Raw genomic sequence first — 18528 nt, 5'->3', positions numbered from 1 at the left:
TGTTGAGAAAATACAGAGTGGTAATAGGCAAGAGTGAAGTCATCCTCTAGGGGAAGTCGAGGACCCAAGTCTGACCTCCATGAAACTTCAGGCCAATCGGGCCTGTCCTGTCTGCAGAGGTCAGTCTACCACCGCCTGATCCCAGAGGCCTGTAGCAGAAAGTGTTCCCAAGAAGAAGGAAGAGGACAGCTATTCACAGGTCCAGGGTAAAGGGCTCTTGCAATAATTCTTCCCCAAGTGGCAACCAAAGGTGCCTGGGCTGAAGTTACAACTTCAGTATCAGTTTCCTCTCTCATCCACCTATACTGCTTTCTCGAGGCTTTGGTCCCCTGCTCAGACCCTGGCGTTGCTTGGAACCCAGCTTCAGCCTGACCTCCTGTGATGTGTTACGAGTAGCATATAGCTGTCAAGAGTACACATGTCTCTTGCGTCCCAAATACACCTCTGTTTTCTTCTCATCTGCGCTCAGGTTAAATTGTTGACACCAGCCTCACAGAGTGTTCCAGGATTGTCTGTCTGTCTGTCTATCTATCTATCATCTATCTATCTATCTATCTATCTATCTATCTATCTATCTATCTATCTATCTATCCATTTATTTTACGTGTATTACCTGCATTTTATTCCACAAAAGAGAAGAAATTATTTGGATATTTTTAAAAATTTATTTTACATACTAACCACAGTTTCCCCTCCCTCCTCTCCTCTCATTCCTTCCCCCCACCTCCTTTCTTCCCTCCCCATCCACTCCTCAAAAAGGGGCAGGCCTCCCGTGGGAGACAACAAAGCCTAGCATGTCAAGTTGAGGCAGGACGAAGCTCCTCCCCCCTGCATCAAGACTGAGCAAGGCATCCCACCATAGGGAATAGGTTTAACAAAGCCAGATCATGCTCCAGGGACAGATCCTGGTCCCACTGCTAGGGGCCCCACAAACAGACCAACCTACACTGCTGTTACCCACATGCAGAAGACCTAGGTCAGGCTTCTTAGCGGTTGGTCTAGAGTCCGTGAGTTCCCATGAACTCGGGTCAGCTGTCTCTGTGGGTTTCCCCATTATGATCTTGACCCCCCCCCACACACACACCTTGAATATAATCACTCTTCACTTTCTTCAACTGGATTCCCAGGGCTTGACCCAGTGCTTGGCTGTGGATCTCTGCATCTGCTTCCATCAGTTACTGGATGAAGGTTCTATGATGTCAATTAGGGTAGTCATCAATCTGATTACAGAAGAAGGCCAATTCAGGCACCCTCTCCATTATTACTAGGAGTCTTAGTGGGGGTCATCCTTGTGAATTCCTGGGACATATCTTTGGCACCAGGTTTCTCCCTAACCCCATACAAACATGAGGGTTTGGGATGGTTGAGTTGGGGGAGGGATGGAGAGGGAGGGCAATAACGGAGATACCTTGATAGAGAGGGCCAGGCCACATTATTAATAAGAGGAAGGCTGGCCAGCAGGGAAGGGTTGCTCTCTTATGATTGGGTTTTTGGGAAGGTTTGATTAGCTTGCAGTTGGCAGAAGTGGACTGGATATTTATTGAAGGAATGTTTGAATCCATTAGATGCCCTGTGACAGGCTCCTCTATGCTTGGGACCAGTGTTAAAATCACTTTTCCCTCATCCTATTCCCAGTTAAGGGAATTCTCAGTGTAGTGAGTGCAGTCTGCCATCGTTTTAGGCTCACCCATGAGAACACAAAGGCAGCAGAGATGAGATTGTCTTCGCTTTCAATGGTGCAGCTATTGGTAGGTTCCCCATGCTCTAGTGGGTGACTGTACATTCTGACAGTACTGAGTGGACTCAGTGGGCATTTAAAAGCCACAGGGAAAGAAAAGGTGGTAGGGAATATAGGTGAGCAATTAGAGGGGAGGAAATAGAATGGGGCCTATCAAACCACATTATACGCTTGTATGACATTCTGTTGTTGGTTTTTTTTTTACTCTTTTGCTTTTTTTGGGGGGGTGCCACCCAGCTCCCAAATAAATTATACACTGAGACTTATTACTTATAAATGCCCAGCCTTAGCTTGGCTTGTTTCTTGCTAGCTTTTTAATTTAAATTGTCCCATCTATCTTTTGCCTCTGGGATTTTTCCTTTTCTTGTTTCTGTATGTCTTGCTTTCCCTCTTACTCTGTAGCTTGCTGGCCCCTGATGTTCTCCTCTCTCTTTCTTATTGCTTTTTCCTCCCTCTTTTCAGATTTCTTCTCCTATTTGTTCTCTCTGGCCGACAGCCCCGCCTATCTTTTCTCCTGCCCAGCTATTGGTCATTCAGCTTCTTATTAGACCAATCAGGTGTTTTAGACAGGCAAAGTAACACAGCTTCACAGAGTTAAACAAACACAACACATCTTAAACTACTATTCCACAACAAAACTCTCAGACAATGAGAAAGCAAAAGTAGCTTTAAAAGGGAGAGAAGACGAGAGGAGGAATGTTGTTTCAGGGTTGTGGGAGGAGATGAAGGGTGGAATACTTGATGGATATGACCATATTTCATTTCATCTGTATATGCCATTCTTAAGAATAAAGATGTTTAAAAAAATAAAGAGATTTATTTAGAGGAGAAAGAGAAGATAAGCCCAAACCCTGTACCATAGTGCTATACAGCTGTGTGTGCTGCCAACAGTGAGCAAAGCCATGCACACTCTGTGTCTGTCTGTTGACAGTGAGCACAGCCGTGCACACTCTTTGTGTGTGCTGTCAACAGTGAGCAAAGCCATGCACACTCTGTGTCTGTCTGTTGACAGTGAGCACAGCCGTGCACACTCTTTGTGTGTGCTGTCAACAGTGAGCAAAGCCATGCACACTCTGTGTCTGTCTGTTGACAGTGAGCACAGCCGTGCACACTCTTTGTGTGTGCTGCCAACAGTGAGCAAAGCCATGCACTCTCGGTCTCCACCAGCGATGCCTCCGTCTCATTGCTGTTGTATACACTAATGGACCCACCCTGTGTGCCCTGGCATCTCCTGGATTTTCCCTCTCAGGGAAAAGGCATGCTTTGGCTCTTTAGATCTCCTGCCCACTTTTAAGTTGGGTTGTTTGCTTTCTTACTGCAGCTCTGTGTATTTTGAATACAAAATCTCTCAGATACATATTTGGCAAGCTGTTTTCATGCAGAGTGTAGCTTGCCTCTCAATTCTCTCAATGATGCCCTCTAGGGAACAGAAGTTTCTAATTTTTATAATGTTCAGCTTGCCCATGTTTTTTTTTTTTTTTATATCAAGGAACCTGATTTTCTTGATGCCGAATATAGAAATTTATTGTCAAGCCCAGTATCCCTAGAGCTTGATCTGGTTGCCTTTTAGACATATTATCATTTTGTGTTTAGGTCTGTGATCCATTCTGAGAAAAATTGCATGTGCCTGTGCACGCACGTCTGGGGAGGCGGGGGGAGGAGAAGGAGACGGGGAGTGAGAGGGAGGATTTGTAAGATGTCCTAATTTGGTTTCTCTTGCTGTGATAAACACTGCAACTGAAAGGAACTTTGAGAAAAGAGGGTTTATATTTTCATCGTATTGGTAACAGCCTGTCGTTGAGGGATCTTAGGGCAGGAAAGTGAAGCGGAAACTCCACAGGATCGCCACTGACTGGCTTCCCCAGCTCACTTTCTTATTCAGCCAAGTTCCATCTGCCTAAGGGTGGTACTGCCCGCAGTGGACTGGGACTCCTACATCAGTCATCAACCATATCAAGACTAAGTGTCTTTTAGACCTGACCACAGGCTAGTCTGCTCTGGGCAATTCTTCAGTGGAGATTCCATCTTCCCCTGTAACTATAGCTGTGTATCTAGTGGACCGCTAGTCATGGTAGATGTGATGTCTCCAGGTTCATGTTTTTTTTTTCTGCCAATGGATTACTGTTTGTTTTGGTAACACTTGTTGGAAAAGTCTTTTCCCTCGCTGAACTGTCTTGACACTGTATATATGAGCGTCTGCTTATATGTTCTCTCTTGAGACCCGTTGGTGTATTTCTGTACATTGGATCACTGTGGCTTTTTATTAAAGTTTTGATGTGGGAGAGAACCCACTCTTCTTATCTTGAAGCATTGGTTTTGGCTGTTCTATATCTTTCCCCTTGCTAAGAACATGTTCAGAGTGAGTTTGACACTGGGCACAAAATAGCTTGCTGGGATTTTCCTGGGGTTACACTGAACTCATAGATCGATTGGGAAGAGTTGACCCAAAGTGTAAATCTGATTCATGAACATGGCATGCTTCTTGTATTAGTTACTTTTTGTCCCCGAGATGAAATTCCATGACCAAAGCCAACTTACGGAAAGAAGAATTTATTTTGGCTCAAGGTTCCAGAGAGAGGAGTTGATAAGGAAAGTCATGGCAACGGGCACTGGAGCAGGTCCGATCACATGTTGTCATTACAAGAGGCTGAGATAGCCAATTCAAAGTGGGAAGAGGCTAGAAATCTTCCAAGCCCACCCTTAGTGGTGGGTGTCCTCCAGCAAGGCCCCATCTCCTAACAGTGCCACCTACCCAAACAGTGCCACCTACCAACTGGGGACCAAGCATTCAAACACGTGAGCCTATAGAGGGTATTTCTCCCTGAAGCCACAGTATTACTTCATTTTAGTTAGAAGTGCTTCAGCGTCTTTCATCAGGGTTTTGTAGTTTCCTATCTACAGATCCCATACACATTTTTTTTATTAGAACTGCGTATGGTTCATATATTGGGTGCTGTTTTTTAAATGTCAAATTCTATTTGTTCATTACCGGTACGTTGGACGATAATTAGCAGGTGTATTAATTTTGTATCTTGAAGCCTTGCTGAATTTGCTCACTAGTTCCAAGAATGGTTGATTTCTTTGGCCTTCGGTTCTCTGGTGCATTCTATCTATACATACAGACTTGGCATCGGTAAATAGTCTTTTTTCTCTTCCCCCTCTCTCTTTTTTAAGGATTTATTTATTTTTATTTTATATGCATTGGCATTTTGCCTGCTTGTGTGTCTGTTTGAGGGTGTTGGGGCCCTTGGAATTGGAGCTCCAGACAGGTATGAACTGCCATGTGGTTGCTGGGAATTGAACCTGAGTCCCCTGGAAGAACAGTCAGTGCTTTTAACTTCTAAGCCATCTCTCTAGCCCCTCTCTTTCCTCTCAATGTCTATATCTTTTATTGTCTTTTCTTTTCTTGACTTGTCTTTCCTTTTCTTTCTTCTCTTCATACACTAGCTAGGTCTTCTAGGATGTGGGTGACCAGGAAAAAGAGTGCCCTTTAGTGACTTTAGTTCTGAGGGAGGAATCCAGTTTTTCCCAATTGAAGGTGATGTAAGTGGCAGATGTTTTGTTGATGTCCCTGTCAGGGAGGACATGCAGCTCTCTGGGAGAGTTTGTCAGATTTTTTTCTTGTGTTGATGACTGTGATGTTTCGTTGTTTCACTTCCTGTGTGGTTGGCTATACCAACTGATGTTCAGATACCGAACCAACTCCCCTCACCTGTTAACAGCATAGAATTCTCGCTGTACTGCATGAAGTCGTATTTCATCAAAGCCTTTAGTTTCTCAGACAGGGTCTCACTATGTAGTCCTAGCTGGTCTGGAACTCAGATACTGTCCCTGCCTCCCAAGTGCTGGGATTAAAGGCATATGCCACCATGCCTGACCCTTGTCAAAGACTTTTGTATCCACATTAGTGGAGTATGGCCAGAGTTGTAAACCCTTTCTTCCCCAAATTGCTTTGGTCATGGTGTCTTTATTAAAGCAATAGAAAGCAAATTAAAGCAATTTCTTTTTAGTGAGGGCAGTCTGTGGTCATTTTTGAACACTAATATAGAAGACACAAACATGGGGGAGGAGAGGTGGGAAAAGGAGGTCTATGCCTGTGTGGGGCCTCATGATTAGAAGTTAAGCACTGGGCACTCAGATCCCTACTTCTAGCAATGTACCTGTAGGGTTGGAGCATTGTGCTTAGCACGTGGTGCCAGTGGGTACCGGTTGGATCCAGGCCAGTGGCTAGTACTGCTTTACTAAGGATTCTCTGTCAGTCACGTGTGTCCACCAGTGGACAGGACTGCCTCTCCTAGAGGTCAGTAGGTTCTTGGCTGTCAAGAATCCTAATATAAGCAGACTGCTCACTGACGGATGTGCTCCGCGATGGGATCAGGCCCTCAAGCCAGTTCTTTGCAGAAAGTCCCCAGATTGTTTTCTGAATTTGAAAATATGTCATTTACGTCCGGGACTCTTTACTCCTCCAAAGCAGAGAAGAGGGGGTCCTGGGAACCCTGGATGTTTCCCCTGGAAATCCAGGCTTCCTCCAGTTGACTCCTGTGGCTGCATGATGCAGGCCAGGTTCTCACTTCGCTTTTCTGATTTTGAAAGGCCCTGCTCTGACCAACGGAGGCCTGAACCTGCATAGCCCCGTGAAGAGGAAGCTGGAGACCGAGAAGGACTACGTCTTTGACAAGAGGCTCAGGTACAGCGTCCGCCAGAATGAAAGCAACTGTCGGTTTCGTGACATCGTGGTGCGGAAGGAAGAGGGCTTCACGCACATTCTTCTGTCCAGCCAGACTTCAGATAACAACGCCCTGACTCCTGAGGTAAGAGCTTTAGGAAGATGGGTGATTTCAGATCTCCTTCTCGGCCTTGGAATACCCTGCACTTGCTTGTCCATAATATCTGTGGAAGTATGGGGAGTTAGCAAGACGTCTGGGGGCGGGCACTCTTAGGGTAGCAGTTCTCAAACTTCCTCGGCTGTGACCCTTTAAGACAGTTCCTCATGCTGTGCTGACCCCCAACCGTAAGATTATTTTCATTGCCACTTCATAATTTTGCTACTGTTATGAATCATAATATAAATACCCATGTTTTCAGATGGTCTTGGATGACCCCTATGAGAAGGTCATTCATTCCCCCAGAGGGCCTCCACGCACAGGTTGAGAGCCGCTGCTCTCGAGGAACCGCTCTTCCAGGCCCGCATTGATAGGATGGCCTGTATCCTCTGGTATAGCTGACACCCTCTGGAATGCCCATGAAGTGGTGGAGGGGTACCATGTCCTTGAACTTGTGACCGCGTGTCTTATATGATTTATACAACCAATGACTCTTTTGTGGCGTTCTGGGTGTTATAGCCCAGAATGATTGACAGACTGTGAGAGTAGAGCTGACAGGTGCCTTTGGGGTTTGTGAGGCCGATAGCGTTGCCCCTCCTCTAAGCATGGAGGTTTTTTTGGGAGGGGGAGAGGCAGCCTCACTTAACTTTAGCAGAAGCATCCAGGGGTTCTCTGTAGGTAGGATCTAGAGATGTGTATGTGGGCTCCCAGGTGGGCAACTCCTCATATGCACATTTACCTGGAACCCATGTTGTTTTAAGTTCATCATGGCGCACCCACACAAGACCAATTCTTCCTGCATTTTTTCTACTCTACTATATCTTAAAAGCTTTTAAAAGGCACATTATTTCCCTTCCATAAATGGAATCAGTGTGAAACCTCTCAGTTCATTCTGCCTCATTGGGACAGTTTCGTGTGGTAATGGGTACCCACTCATCCTGGATGCCACACTGTGTTCCACTAATCTGAGGTACCCGTGGGCCCTACCTATTGAGCTGTGGCCTTGATTTATGATGGTTTATGGACATCAGTCAGTTACAAGAATGAGTAATGGACCCACTGATTTCAGTGGCTGGATGAGTCAGGCAAGCTGGCACACTGGTTACAGTAGTCCCTAAAGAAAGATCCCATTGGATCCAAGAGGAGGTGCTGGAGAAGGAATGTTTTAGATTTGGGAGTCTAGCAACCTGCGTTCCAACCCGCCCCCACTTCTGTTGCCATTTCTGTTACCAGGGGAAATTACTCTGCCTGTGCACCCCTGTTTATAGAAAAGACACCCTGTCTCCCTTGTGAGATTACAGACAGCACCCGTAGGTGCCCAGGAGTGTCTAGTGCCCATGGCTGGCCTATATAGGCTCTTGCTGTTACTAAGAAGAAGCCGAGGCTGCTTAAGGTCACCAGCCAGTCCACCTTGCTTGTTAGTGAACAGCCTGGAGGGAACCCTTTCATGGTGGCCATTGAATTTCTTCTCTTAGCAGTGTGTGTGTCATTGGGTGGGTTGACATTACAAGGTAAAAATCCATTCGTGACCAGATGCATTGACTCAGTTCCGAGATCAGAAAGATGATGTTTGTCTTGTTAGCACAGGAGTTGGAACAAGGCTTTGCCATTCAAAACTTGTCTATTTTCCTGCTCAGTGAGGGACCCCGAGCTTGCCTCCAGCCTCTGGTTCTTCCAGTGCTCATGGCCTCAACCAGTACCAGCAGCAGCCACAGTGTTTGAAGCTCCCTTTTTGTTGCCCTGACTAAATACTTAAACCAAAAACAATTTAGTGGGAGAAAAGGGGAGATTTCCTCTTACACTTCCGGGTCTGTCATTAAGAGAACTCAGGGCTGGAGCTCAAGGCAGGAGCCTGAAAGCGGAAACCATGGAAGATGCTGCTTTTTGGCCCACTCGGCTTGCTTGCTCTCTGGCTCACTCACGTCTGGCTAGCTTTCTTAAACAGCCCAGAACCACTCACCTTAGGAATGGTGCCGCCCACAGTGGGCTGTGCCCTCCCACATCACGACAGTTCCCCTGCCAGTCATGCCCACAGCTGATTTAGACAATTTATCAACTGACTCTTTGCTGGGTCAAGTTGACAAATAGGGAACACAGGAATGGGCCAGCCACACAGGTGTGTCTCCCACACCCTGTTGTCACCTCTGGCCATTCGGACTTCCCTCAATTGTCTCCTTTCCCTCTGTCTGCTGTGCATCTGTCTCGCTCACACTGATTTCTTCTAGTTTATCTGTGTTTTTCTTTCTGAATACACCTTTCCTCTGCTTGAGGTCCATGCTTTTGCAGTCATGTTCTTTGAGAGTCTTAGAATGATAAACTCTCCTGTGCTTGCCTTTGAATGGCCAGTTGTATTGGTGAAGAATTTGCTCTATAGCTGTTTCTCTCAGCACGTTGAACATTATATCTCATTACCTTCCTCTAGTGCTTGCTAGTCTTCTTTAGAACTATCCTCTGGTCAAGGGTTTATCTTTGAGGTAAGCTTTCTTTTGTCTCTGGATACTTAAAGATTTACCTTTGCTTTGTGTTGGCCTTTTGTGGTGTCTTGAACTCAGACTTAACTCTGTATTGAACAGACTTAAAGCATTTCCCCCAAGATGCTCCAGTCCTCATCCCAGAACCTAAGATGATGCTAACTTACATGCCTGGGCATTAAGGTTTCTGGAGGAATGAAGGCTGCCCTTATGCTGATTTTGAGAAGAAGAGATTATTTTGGAAGGAAAGGTCTCCATGGTCTCTGCATCATCACAGGGTCTAAGGTGCAGAAGGGGAAGAGAGAAGAGTCAGCATCAGAGGGAACATAGAGTAGACCCAGCTGGCCATCGCTGGCTTGGAAGGTGGAGAGTAGGCCAGGAGCATGCAGGAAATGTGTTCTCCCTTATGATGTCCAGGTTGAAATGCAATTCATTACATACGTGCTCAGCTTCTGCCTCAGACAGACTCTGCCCATTCTCTGTGACATCTGAAAATGGCTCCTTAAGCACCCGTTTTAACCTTCTTGGCTTGCACTTATTGGTACCCTCTTAGTGTGTTTTCTGTCTGTTTCTCTGATTGGGGCACAGGGAAACTTCTCCAGATCTTCTGGCTTGCTTATTCTCCCTCCAACTCCGTTTAGTCTGTTAATCTAGGCAGCAATCATGACTTTGCTGTCCGTGGGCTACGTTCTCTTTCCCTAAGCCCTTTCATTTCAGTCTCTCCTAGTCGCCATTGTTTCCCTGCCCCTTCCCCCTCCTTGGCTATTTTCCCCTTGCTCTAGTCTCTTAGAGTAATATTACTTAGTGTTGCTATGTCCCTCCCATTTGTATGTCTGTTCATATTTCTCAAATGCTTTCTGTCATTTTGTTGGTAGCTCATCTGCAGCGCAGATTACTTCCCTGTGATGTGGTCACGTGGCTTAGGTGTCGGTCTCTCTCAGAAGCACGTCTGTGTTCATTTTTATGAGATGCTCCAGAAATGCTGCTAGCTTGTATCCAGTTTCCATATCAATCAATTCTTCATTTTTTTTAAAAGATACTGCTTTTTATTTTCACACACACACACACACACACACACACACACAATCTAGGTGTCGTTTTGTGCACATGATTGTAGTATTTTTCAGTGTACTCCTGGAGCTTGGTGTTCAGCAGTTATGAGCCTCCTGACATGGCCTCAGGAACCCAACTGGGGCGCTTTGCAAGAACAATACGTGCTCTTAACTGCCGAGCCATCTCCACAGTCCCTCCTCTTTTAATATGAAGATTTCTCTTTCATGTGGTATGACACCTCAGAACTTTGTGTTGGGGTTTTAAGTTCTCATGGGAGATTTTACCTACAGAAGAAATTCAAGCTGCTTGTTCTGACTAGGATTGGAGGATGTGTGGTGGAGAAGCTGAAGGAAGGGCTAAGACTAGTTAGTTTTATATTACAATGAGGTTTCCTGACCAGGAAGTCACCCTGAATGTCCGGGTTCCCAAGAGAAGTTGTGTAGGCAGCGTGGACAGGATTCACGACAGGGCTGTGAGGGGCGTGAGTCAGAGTGGGGAAGCCACAGGTGTGACAGTGACCAACTGTCATGTCATGGGTCACTTTTGAATGTCTATGCCAGGCACTGTGGTAGTCTTAAGAATACAGCAGGGGCTAAGAAAGACAACATTCTGATCATTGTTCAAACCATGGTCTAACTGGGGCAAACAAGTGAGATTTCCCCCGTGGTGGCATGAAGGGGAGAGCAAGATGCTCTTAATCCTGAATTTCCTCTCCCTCCCAGAATGTGACCTCGCAGGCACCCTGTCATTTATTCCTTACCTGGAAAGAATTCTGGACGTTAAGACCAGCAAATCCCCAATCTTGTGGCTAATACATGACTGACCATGAGCTTGGCTGTGTTGCAATACTAAAATTTGCTAAGCATGGCCACTTCTAACCCCTTGTCCAAGGGTCTAGGGAGATCGAACAAGAGAAGAAAAGGTAACTGAAGCATCTAGAGGCTAAACTCACCAAAGCTGTGAGGAGGTCAGTTTCCCCACACTTTGTAAGGGCTTCAGCCCAAAACCCCAGAAGTGGGTCTGCAAAAGTTCATAGACACTGAGCAAGTTCATGCCGGGCTCCCAGGTCTGGACCAGTGACCTCTAGCCTCCAAGTTGATCCTTCTGCTTACACTGTGCGTGGTGCCGGAAAGCTTTGGTTCCTTCCTTGGGTCTGGCCTGTGCTTCCGTTCAGCGGAGGCTCTCCGGTTCTCAGAGCTCTGCACGCTTGCCTCTGCCCACAGATCATGAAGGAGGTCCGGCGAGCACTGTGCAACGCGGCCACGGACGACAGCAAGCTACTGCTGCTCAGTGCGGTGGGCAGCGTGTTCTGCAGCGGCCTGGACTATTCCTACCTGATCGGCCGGCTGTCCAGTGACCGGAGGAAGGAGAGCACTCGGATCGCAGAAGCCATCAGGTGAGCTCAGCTTCTCTTTGAGCGAACGCTTTGGGAACCTGCCAGCCATGACCAGATTTAGCGAATGGAAGTACGAGCTGTTCAGTTAAACTTAAATTTCAGATGATGTGGGATTTTAATTTTAGGGTAAGTACATCCTTGGCAACATTTGGGACACTGGGACATGCCTATATCTTACAGTTGTTTTTGATTTATCTGAAATTTGATTCTGTTTCAATGCCAGGGATCAAACCCAGGGCTTTGTACATGCTGGACAAATGCTCTGTCATTCAGTTTAATTTCTGTCTTTGAACTGTGGACCTAAGCTGGGCAGCCTGCGTTTTGTCCATGGCCCCAATGGCATGCTTTGCCCTCTGGGCCGCATTCTTCTTCCGACCCCCAACCCCTCTTTTTGGTTAAGAAAAACAATACACTTATTTTTTCTCATTAAGGCCTGCATTGGCAATGCCATGAAGCGTTCTGCTCCTGCTTTTGGTCCGCTGGTGGGGTTTTGGGTTGTGCCGGCATTCCTCTGTCCTCGGCCCGATGTGAATCAAGTGTAGGAAGAGGATGGAGAACTTAGGGCGGTTGTGCATTGTGTGGGCGGGAATATTGTCCCCTCTCAAAGTCTGTGGGTGTCTCAATGGTGACCCATAGGGGCAACTATTAGTAACCTTTTCAGGACACAGGATCATTATCTCCCCGTTTATTTAGATGTTGTTCGTTTTCTATGTGTGCACATGTGAATGTGTGTGTAGGTGCATGTGGATATGTGTGGGTCCACGTGTGTGCATGTGGAGGCCAGGGGTCAACCTCAGATGTTATTCCTCAGGCAATGTCCACTTGTTGTTTATGACAGGGTCTCTCACTGGCCTGGTACGTGCCAGGTAGGATAAGCGGACTGGCCAGCGAGTCCCAGGCTGCTTGTCAGTACCTCCCCAGCTCTTGGATTCCAAGTGGATACCATCAAGCTCTATGTTAACCCATGGGTTCTGAGGATCAAGCTTAGGTTTTCATGCTTGCAACGCTAGCACTTTCCCTCCTGAGCTGTTTGGCTAGCCCATCCCAATTATTTATAACAAAAGCAAATGGATGAACTCTCCAGCCAGGTCACTCTGCAGCTTAACAGCTTTTACGTAGTGAGTCACCCCAGGAAAGACCTACTTGCTGGTGTTCCTTGCTCAAGGAGACAGAGAGGAGCCACAGCCTTAAGACCAGGAACATTTGCTCCATGTGGGGTCTTGGCTCCCAGGCTGCACACTGGAGAGTCTTCAGGGTCTCCAGTCTCACGGACCTGTGGTTGAATCACAGCAGAGGAGGATTCCCATGTCGTCACTAGGGATTCGGGAGGTTGCGGGCTGTAGCATGAAGATCCCCCTTATGTGGATTCCAGGCCCAATTTTGAGTGAAGTGTTGCTCAGGAATGCCTGTGTGCTTCCACATGCAGACTCCTCCCCAGGAAGGGACTATGAAGCCAGGACCCAGTTCCTTAGGAGGAATTGAGGTGATGTCACTCCCTATTTCCAGTGTGCAACTGAGCCCTGGCCATGGCTTGGTGGTTTGTGCTCTGCTTGTTCTCGGCTGCATCTTCTCACTGCTGGCCTTGCATGAGTTGAAGCATCAGCAAAGCCACTAGAGTGATTCCCTCTTCATAGACGGGGCCACCAGAGCACACCCCAGGGACCAAAGAGCCTTTTTGTGACCTTAGAAAGCCTTGCTCACAGTCCGCACCTGGTTTATTAATCTCGGTGGGGATGCTTGTGGGATTTCCAGCCCAGGGAAATCTTTAGGATATGGCGCAGGCTCTCAGGCTCTCCTTCATGCAGGTATGGCTAATTAGCACTTAGCCCTCTTGTCGTCTCCCCCCCCCCACGCACACACACAAATACAGAAACTTCCTAATCTATTCGGCCTCTGAAGGTAAATTAATTTGGAAAAAGCATCTTAATGTAATGGAGTTCGGAGTCCTGAGATCCTAGATTAGAATGGGCGAGCGCTGCCCTTGAGATCGAGAAAGGCGATGGCGTATCGGCGAATCAATCCCACACCAGTTATGTTTTAAGGGGTTATTTATTTTGGGGGGTAAAACTTACATACACCATAAACCGTCAGGAAGGGAGCCTAGTCGCTGGAGCAGGAGCCGGGACCAAGCGCTGGAACCAAGAGGGCCTGATCCGGGATCTGTGTCTCTTTTTAAAAGAGAGATATACCACGCCCCAGTGGGCTGGTATTTCAGCGGCTATTGGCTGACGGAGCGGAAGGCGCTCCCGGCCGCACTGTGGGCTTGTGCTTCAGCGACTCTTGGCTGAGGCAGCGGGAGATACTCCCGCAGCAATGGCGTGGGGCCTAGGCATGAAAATAGAGAGATGTGACGTCAAGACAAGAAACCGGAGTGAGGCAGAGCACCCAAGAAAGCTGACAGAATCAACAGGTGGGCGAGGTCTGGCTCCTGCCGCAGGGCTCCAGAGGGGACCAACACGTGGACTTTGGATTTCTTGTCTCCAGGACACTACAGAAAACATTTCTGTTGTCTTGAGCCATGGTTTGTGGTCACTGTTCTAGTGGTACTCAGAATTCCACATCTTCCTGGATTCTCTTCTCAGGCTCGGTCCATCCCATCCCTCATCATAGCATCCTTAGAGCCATCTCTCTGGACAGGCGATTAGTAATGTCTGCTGGGTGAGGACTGTGAACCGTTGCCTCTGTCAGCTTCTAGTAAGGTATTGCTCAGTATTAGGCTCAGTGGAATGGAGTCCGGCCAGGTCACTGGACTAAAGGACTTGTCGCTGAGTCACCGTGGGAGGGGACCTGAACAGGGAATCCCTATGTCATGGTATATTCTTACAGGTTTTCACCACTGACCGCGCCATGGGAGTAGCGTCTCTCTGGCCTGGCCCCGCCTTTCTGGCTTAGATCCATTAAATCTGAGAGTCAAGAACATTTCTGCTCATTATCTGCCTATTCCCTGACCTACTGGGGTCATAAGGGTGACAGTCCATTCTCTCTAGAGTCTTGAAGACCAAGTCAAGAGAGAGATTTTAGGGTCAGATGGAGATGAGAACGTTGGCTGTAACAGGGAGCAGAAACGTGGCTGGAGTCTTGGGCCTTCCACTCACTTTCCTGGCTGAGTAAGCTAAGGAACCCCAGTGATGAAAGTGTCAGTCTGATCCATTATTCCTCACGTGCTGGGCACGTGCTACTCTTGTATAATTCTCATTTAGCTCCATGGTTACCCAGCATTGGCCTTCCCATTTTATAGAGCAGAAAGTCTGATAGTGACAAGCAGAGTTGAGATTTGACCTCAAAACGGTCTCCTATGATGTTCCATGCCACATTGGGCAACATTTGCCTGGTCAGGCTCTACACACAGGGCTTGGGCTGAGCACAGGGATGTACAAAGGGCCAGAGTCAGTCTCAGGGTATTGGACACAGAAGAAAATAGAGAGCAGCCCTCTGAGCCCAGCCCTGCCACTGAAGGGCGATCAGATATCCGATCGGCAGGTCTGTAATGCAATATCCTGTTTGCTGTTTGGCATCTGCATCCTGGGAGCCCCTGAAATAGAGATCTTATGCCTGAGGTGAGAGGGAAAGGATGGGAGGGTCCCACATGGTGCATTTATATGAGGGGAAAGAAACTGGGGCAGCTGGTGATGGGAGGCCGGGGCTGTGTGCGCTTCAAACCCAACACTTTCTTCAGGGTCCCTCCTAGCCTTGCACAGAGCAGAAGTCTCTGGATGCTGAAATGGAAACCTCTGGAAGGGGTGAAAGCTTCAGTAGCTTCCCGAATTGTCGTCTTGTGAGGTATGACAGCGTCAGCAATGCCTACCCAAGGCCCACAGCATGGAGGCTAACTTAACTGTCATGGACTCCCTGCAGTGGAGCGTGTCTAACAGATGTATGGCTGTGAATCAGGAGGGCTGTGCTGATTTCCTTGATATCCTTAGAGTGGAGAGTGTGGTGTAAGGAGTCTGAAAGTCTTCCCACGTCTCAGGTCCTCGACTTTGGAGTTGTACAAAAGTTCTTAGAAGTGGGATGTCTGATAAAAGTTGCCCAGCCCTTGGCTTCCCTAGACTGTCCATGTAAGTCTGACATCCTTAGTAGACTCAGATTGCATTGTCGAAATAAGCCAGTGTTCTAACCTAAAACCCAGCCGTGAGGGTAGGAAGGGCACCAGGAGGATGGTCACTGAAGACCCAGCCAGCAGAGGGTGAGGCCACTGGGATTTTTCTTTTTGAGCAGAGCTAAGAGTGACCACGGTGAGTCTCAATGTGATAGGCAGTCTTGATAGGTGTCAGACAATGTAATGTGATATGCAATCTTGGGTCAAAGCTAAGTATTTCCTAATGACTTACAAAGATATTAAGGTTTCACATAAAACAATCTTTCTTACAGTAGAATCAGATTCCAACTTATGGCTGTTATACTTTTGATAAGTGTTAGAAGGGGAAATATTGTCAGCAAAGGGTATTGACACTGTTGAACAGTGCCTCAGGAATCCAGGCCCGTCCATTCTGGGGCTCCCCTGGTGTTGTCCCTGTCTATCATGATCACCTAGATGACCGGGCTTGGAGATTTTAATGTTGGCAGCTGCTTTCACTTGGAAGAGGTCTATGTATTCTACAAGCGTGACCAGCCCTTGGTGGCATGGACACAGCCAGCTACAATGAGGAGTGAGAAACATAGTCTTTGTGCCCTTCTGGGAGACAGTATATTTCTTCAGTGGCTATTCATGGGTTCTAATTTCAACATTGATGGAAGCCAGGCAGTATGCCAGACAGATCTGTGAGTTTCCCAGAGGCCAAAGGGGAAGAAGGATTCAAAAAGAGCAAGCAGACTCTCAGTAGGGTAATTGAAAATGATGGTGGTGGCCTGTGGGCATACACAGGAGGCAGGGTCAAGAGTGGCAGGAGAGAAGCCCAGAGAGGTAAGCTAGGGAGGACCAAGGGCATAGGTGTTTGGCTTCTGTTCTTGCAACTCTTTGATAGTTCCCAGTCTTCCATCTAAGAATGATGAATGCTAGCTAAACTAGACATCTTGTAACTTCCCTCCATACACAGATGAATTTTAACATTTATAGAACTTTGATAGCAACTAGAGGAAAGGCAAAAAGCATTCAGAGGCAAAATAAACCATTTCTAGGACCTGAGAGATGGTTCAACAATAAGGAGTGCTTTCAGCATCTCCAGAAGATCAGAGTTCAGTTCCCAACCCCCATGTGAGGCAGCTCATGACCATTGTAACCACAGCTCCATGGTGTCTGCCCTCGTCTGGCCTCCACTGGCACCTGCACCCAAATAACACACATACACACACACACACACACACACACACACACACACGCACACATACTTACATGCACACACACATATGCACATACACACGCACATACATATGTACACACTCGCACATACAAGAAGTCATTACTGGTGTCCCTGTTTGATAAGTAAAGACACATATATAAACCTTGACCAATACAGCATGTCAGGCAGAGTTAAACATCATCCTATTCTCTGGGCTCCCATCACAAACTCCAGAAGCTTCGTGATGGGAGCCCAGCATCTTATCCCAATTTCAGTTAACGTCATCCTAACACTAGACTCCCATAAGCACCATAGAACCAACCTTGGTGACTCTGGCATCCCTGCAGATAATCCAGAGCTAGACCATCCCAGGATTGAAAGCAATCTTCGGTGTCCCTAGGCCCCACCCACGTCCACCCTCTGAAGCTTGAGTTCCATCTTTAGCATCACTCAAAGTGATCATAAGTTATAGTGAAGGAATTCCCCACCAGTCATCACGTCTTGGTCAGTGATGTTAGAACATTCGCTCTCCCTGGACATGGACTTGCCCTTGAGGGATACTTCTGAAGGACACCTCCGTTTTGGCTCTCATTTAGAACAGTCATTTAGCTTATCTTCCTTTAAGTATACAACCTTGTCAATATTTAGGGTGCCCATAGAATTTACTGCCCAGGCCGTGGTTTTGGAGAGGAGACGGGAGGTGGAGAGAACTGAGAGCTCATTGGGCACAGCTAGGCCACCAGGGTGCTTAGCCACGCCATTCCTCCCTTCTGAGAATCTGACAGCCCCGTGGGTCTGCAGGTAGTCTGCGTGGCCTCTGGCTGGCCCTCCCTTGCTTCTTAGGACCAGGAATTGTGTCACGGCACCTGAGAGAGTCAGAGCAGGTATCCCGAGGCCAGCAAATGCAAGCCATGAGTTACAGAGGCTCTTCTTTCTCCAGAGACTTCGTGAAAGCCTTCATCCAGTTTAAGAAGCCCATCGTGGTAGCCATCAATGGGCCAGCGTTGGGCCTGGGAGCATCCATTCTACCCCTCTGTGACATCGTATGGGCCAGTGAGAAGGCCTGGTTTCAGACACCATATGCTACTATCCGCCTCACACCTGCTGGCTGTTCCTCTTACACCTTCCCCCAGATCCTGGGTGTGGCGCTGGTAAGCCTCCTGTTTCCTATGTAAATCCTCAAATCTGGTATGCATGGGCCTGGGTCATAGCAGGACCCTTTTACTGGGGTTAAAATATGGCAGTGTCCTAGGGGTGAAAGTCTGGTATCCACTAGGCCCGAAGAACCTGCTCTGGCATCCTTTGCTGTCCCGGAATTGCTGAGACTGAAGCCAGGCTGATCTCACGCCAGACCAACAGGTCTTCAAGCTATTGGTGTTTGATGGAGTAGCTAAGCTGAGATGACGATGATGATGTCACCTACTGTGTGCCAGGCACCATGCACAGCATCCCCATCCCCTTTCTTCCTCACTAGACTCTGGTAAAGCTGTGTCTTTGGGGGAGCTGAGTGCTGTAGTGAACAGCCACAGTTCTCAGAATCTGAGCAACAGCTGCCCCCCCCCTCTAGAATAGTCTGGAAAATGTGCAAATCCTATCCACATTGGTCAGACAGCTTCTGTCCAGCAGATCTTTCCATTCCCGGTGATGTAGAGACAGTCACCCTAGAGGGTCTTCTAGACCAGGCTCGCAGAGAGTATCCCCTGTTCATTTACATATCACTGGCCAGGACTCCATCACGTGGCCACACCTCCTGGTAAGGCAGTCAGGA

At 47.6% G+C, this 18528-nt stretch overlaps 1 protein-coding gene across 1 annotated transcript in view; it reads left to right on the top strand.

The window, feature by feature from the left end:
• The window catches only part of Cdyl2 (chromodomain Y like 2), a 176610-nt gene that overhangs the window by 145060 nt on the left and 13022 nt on the right, over nt 1-18528 (top strand). Inside the window, exons 3-5 of the mRNA XM_087900447.1 lie at nt 6332-6549; nt 11309-11481; nt 17701-17911. Coding sequence (XP_087756573.1) covers nt 6332-6549; nt 11309-11481; nt 17701-17911 — 602 coding nt within the window. The remainder of the gene's footprint in view (nt 1-6331; nt 6550-11308; nt 11482-17700; nt 17912-18528) is intronic.

The sequence above is a fragment of the Myodes glareolus genome, chromosome 22 (assembly GCF_982192425.1).
Source record: "Myodes glareolus chromosome 22, mMyoGla1.1, whole genome shotgun sequence".
NCBI lineage: Eukaryota > Metazoa > Chordata > Mammalia > Rodentia > Cricetidae > Myodes > Myodes glareolus.
This window is presented reverse-complemented; position numbering and strand designations above follow the sequence as displayed.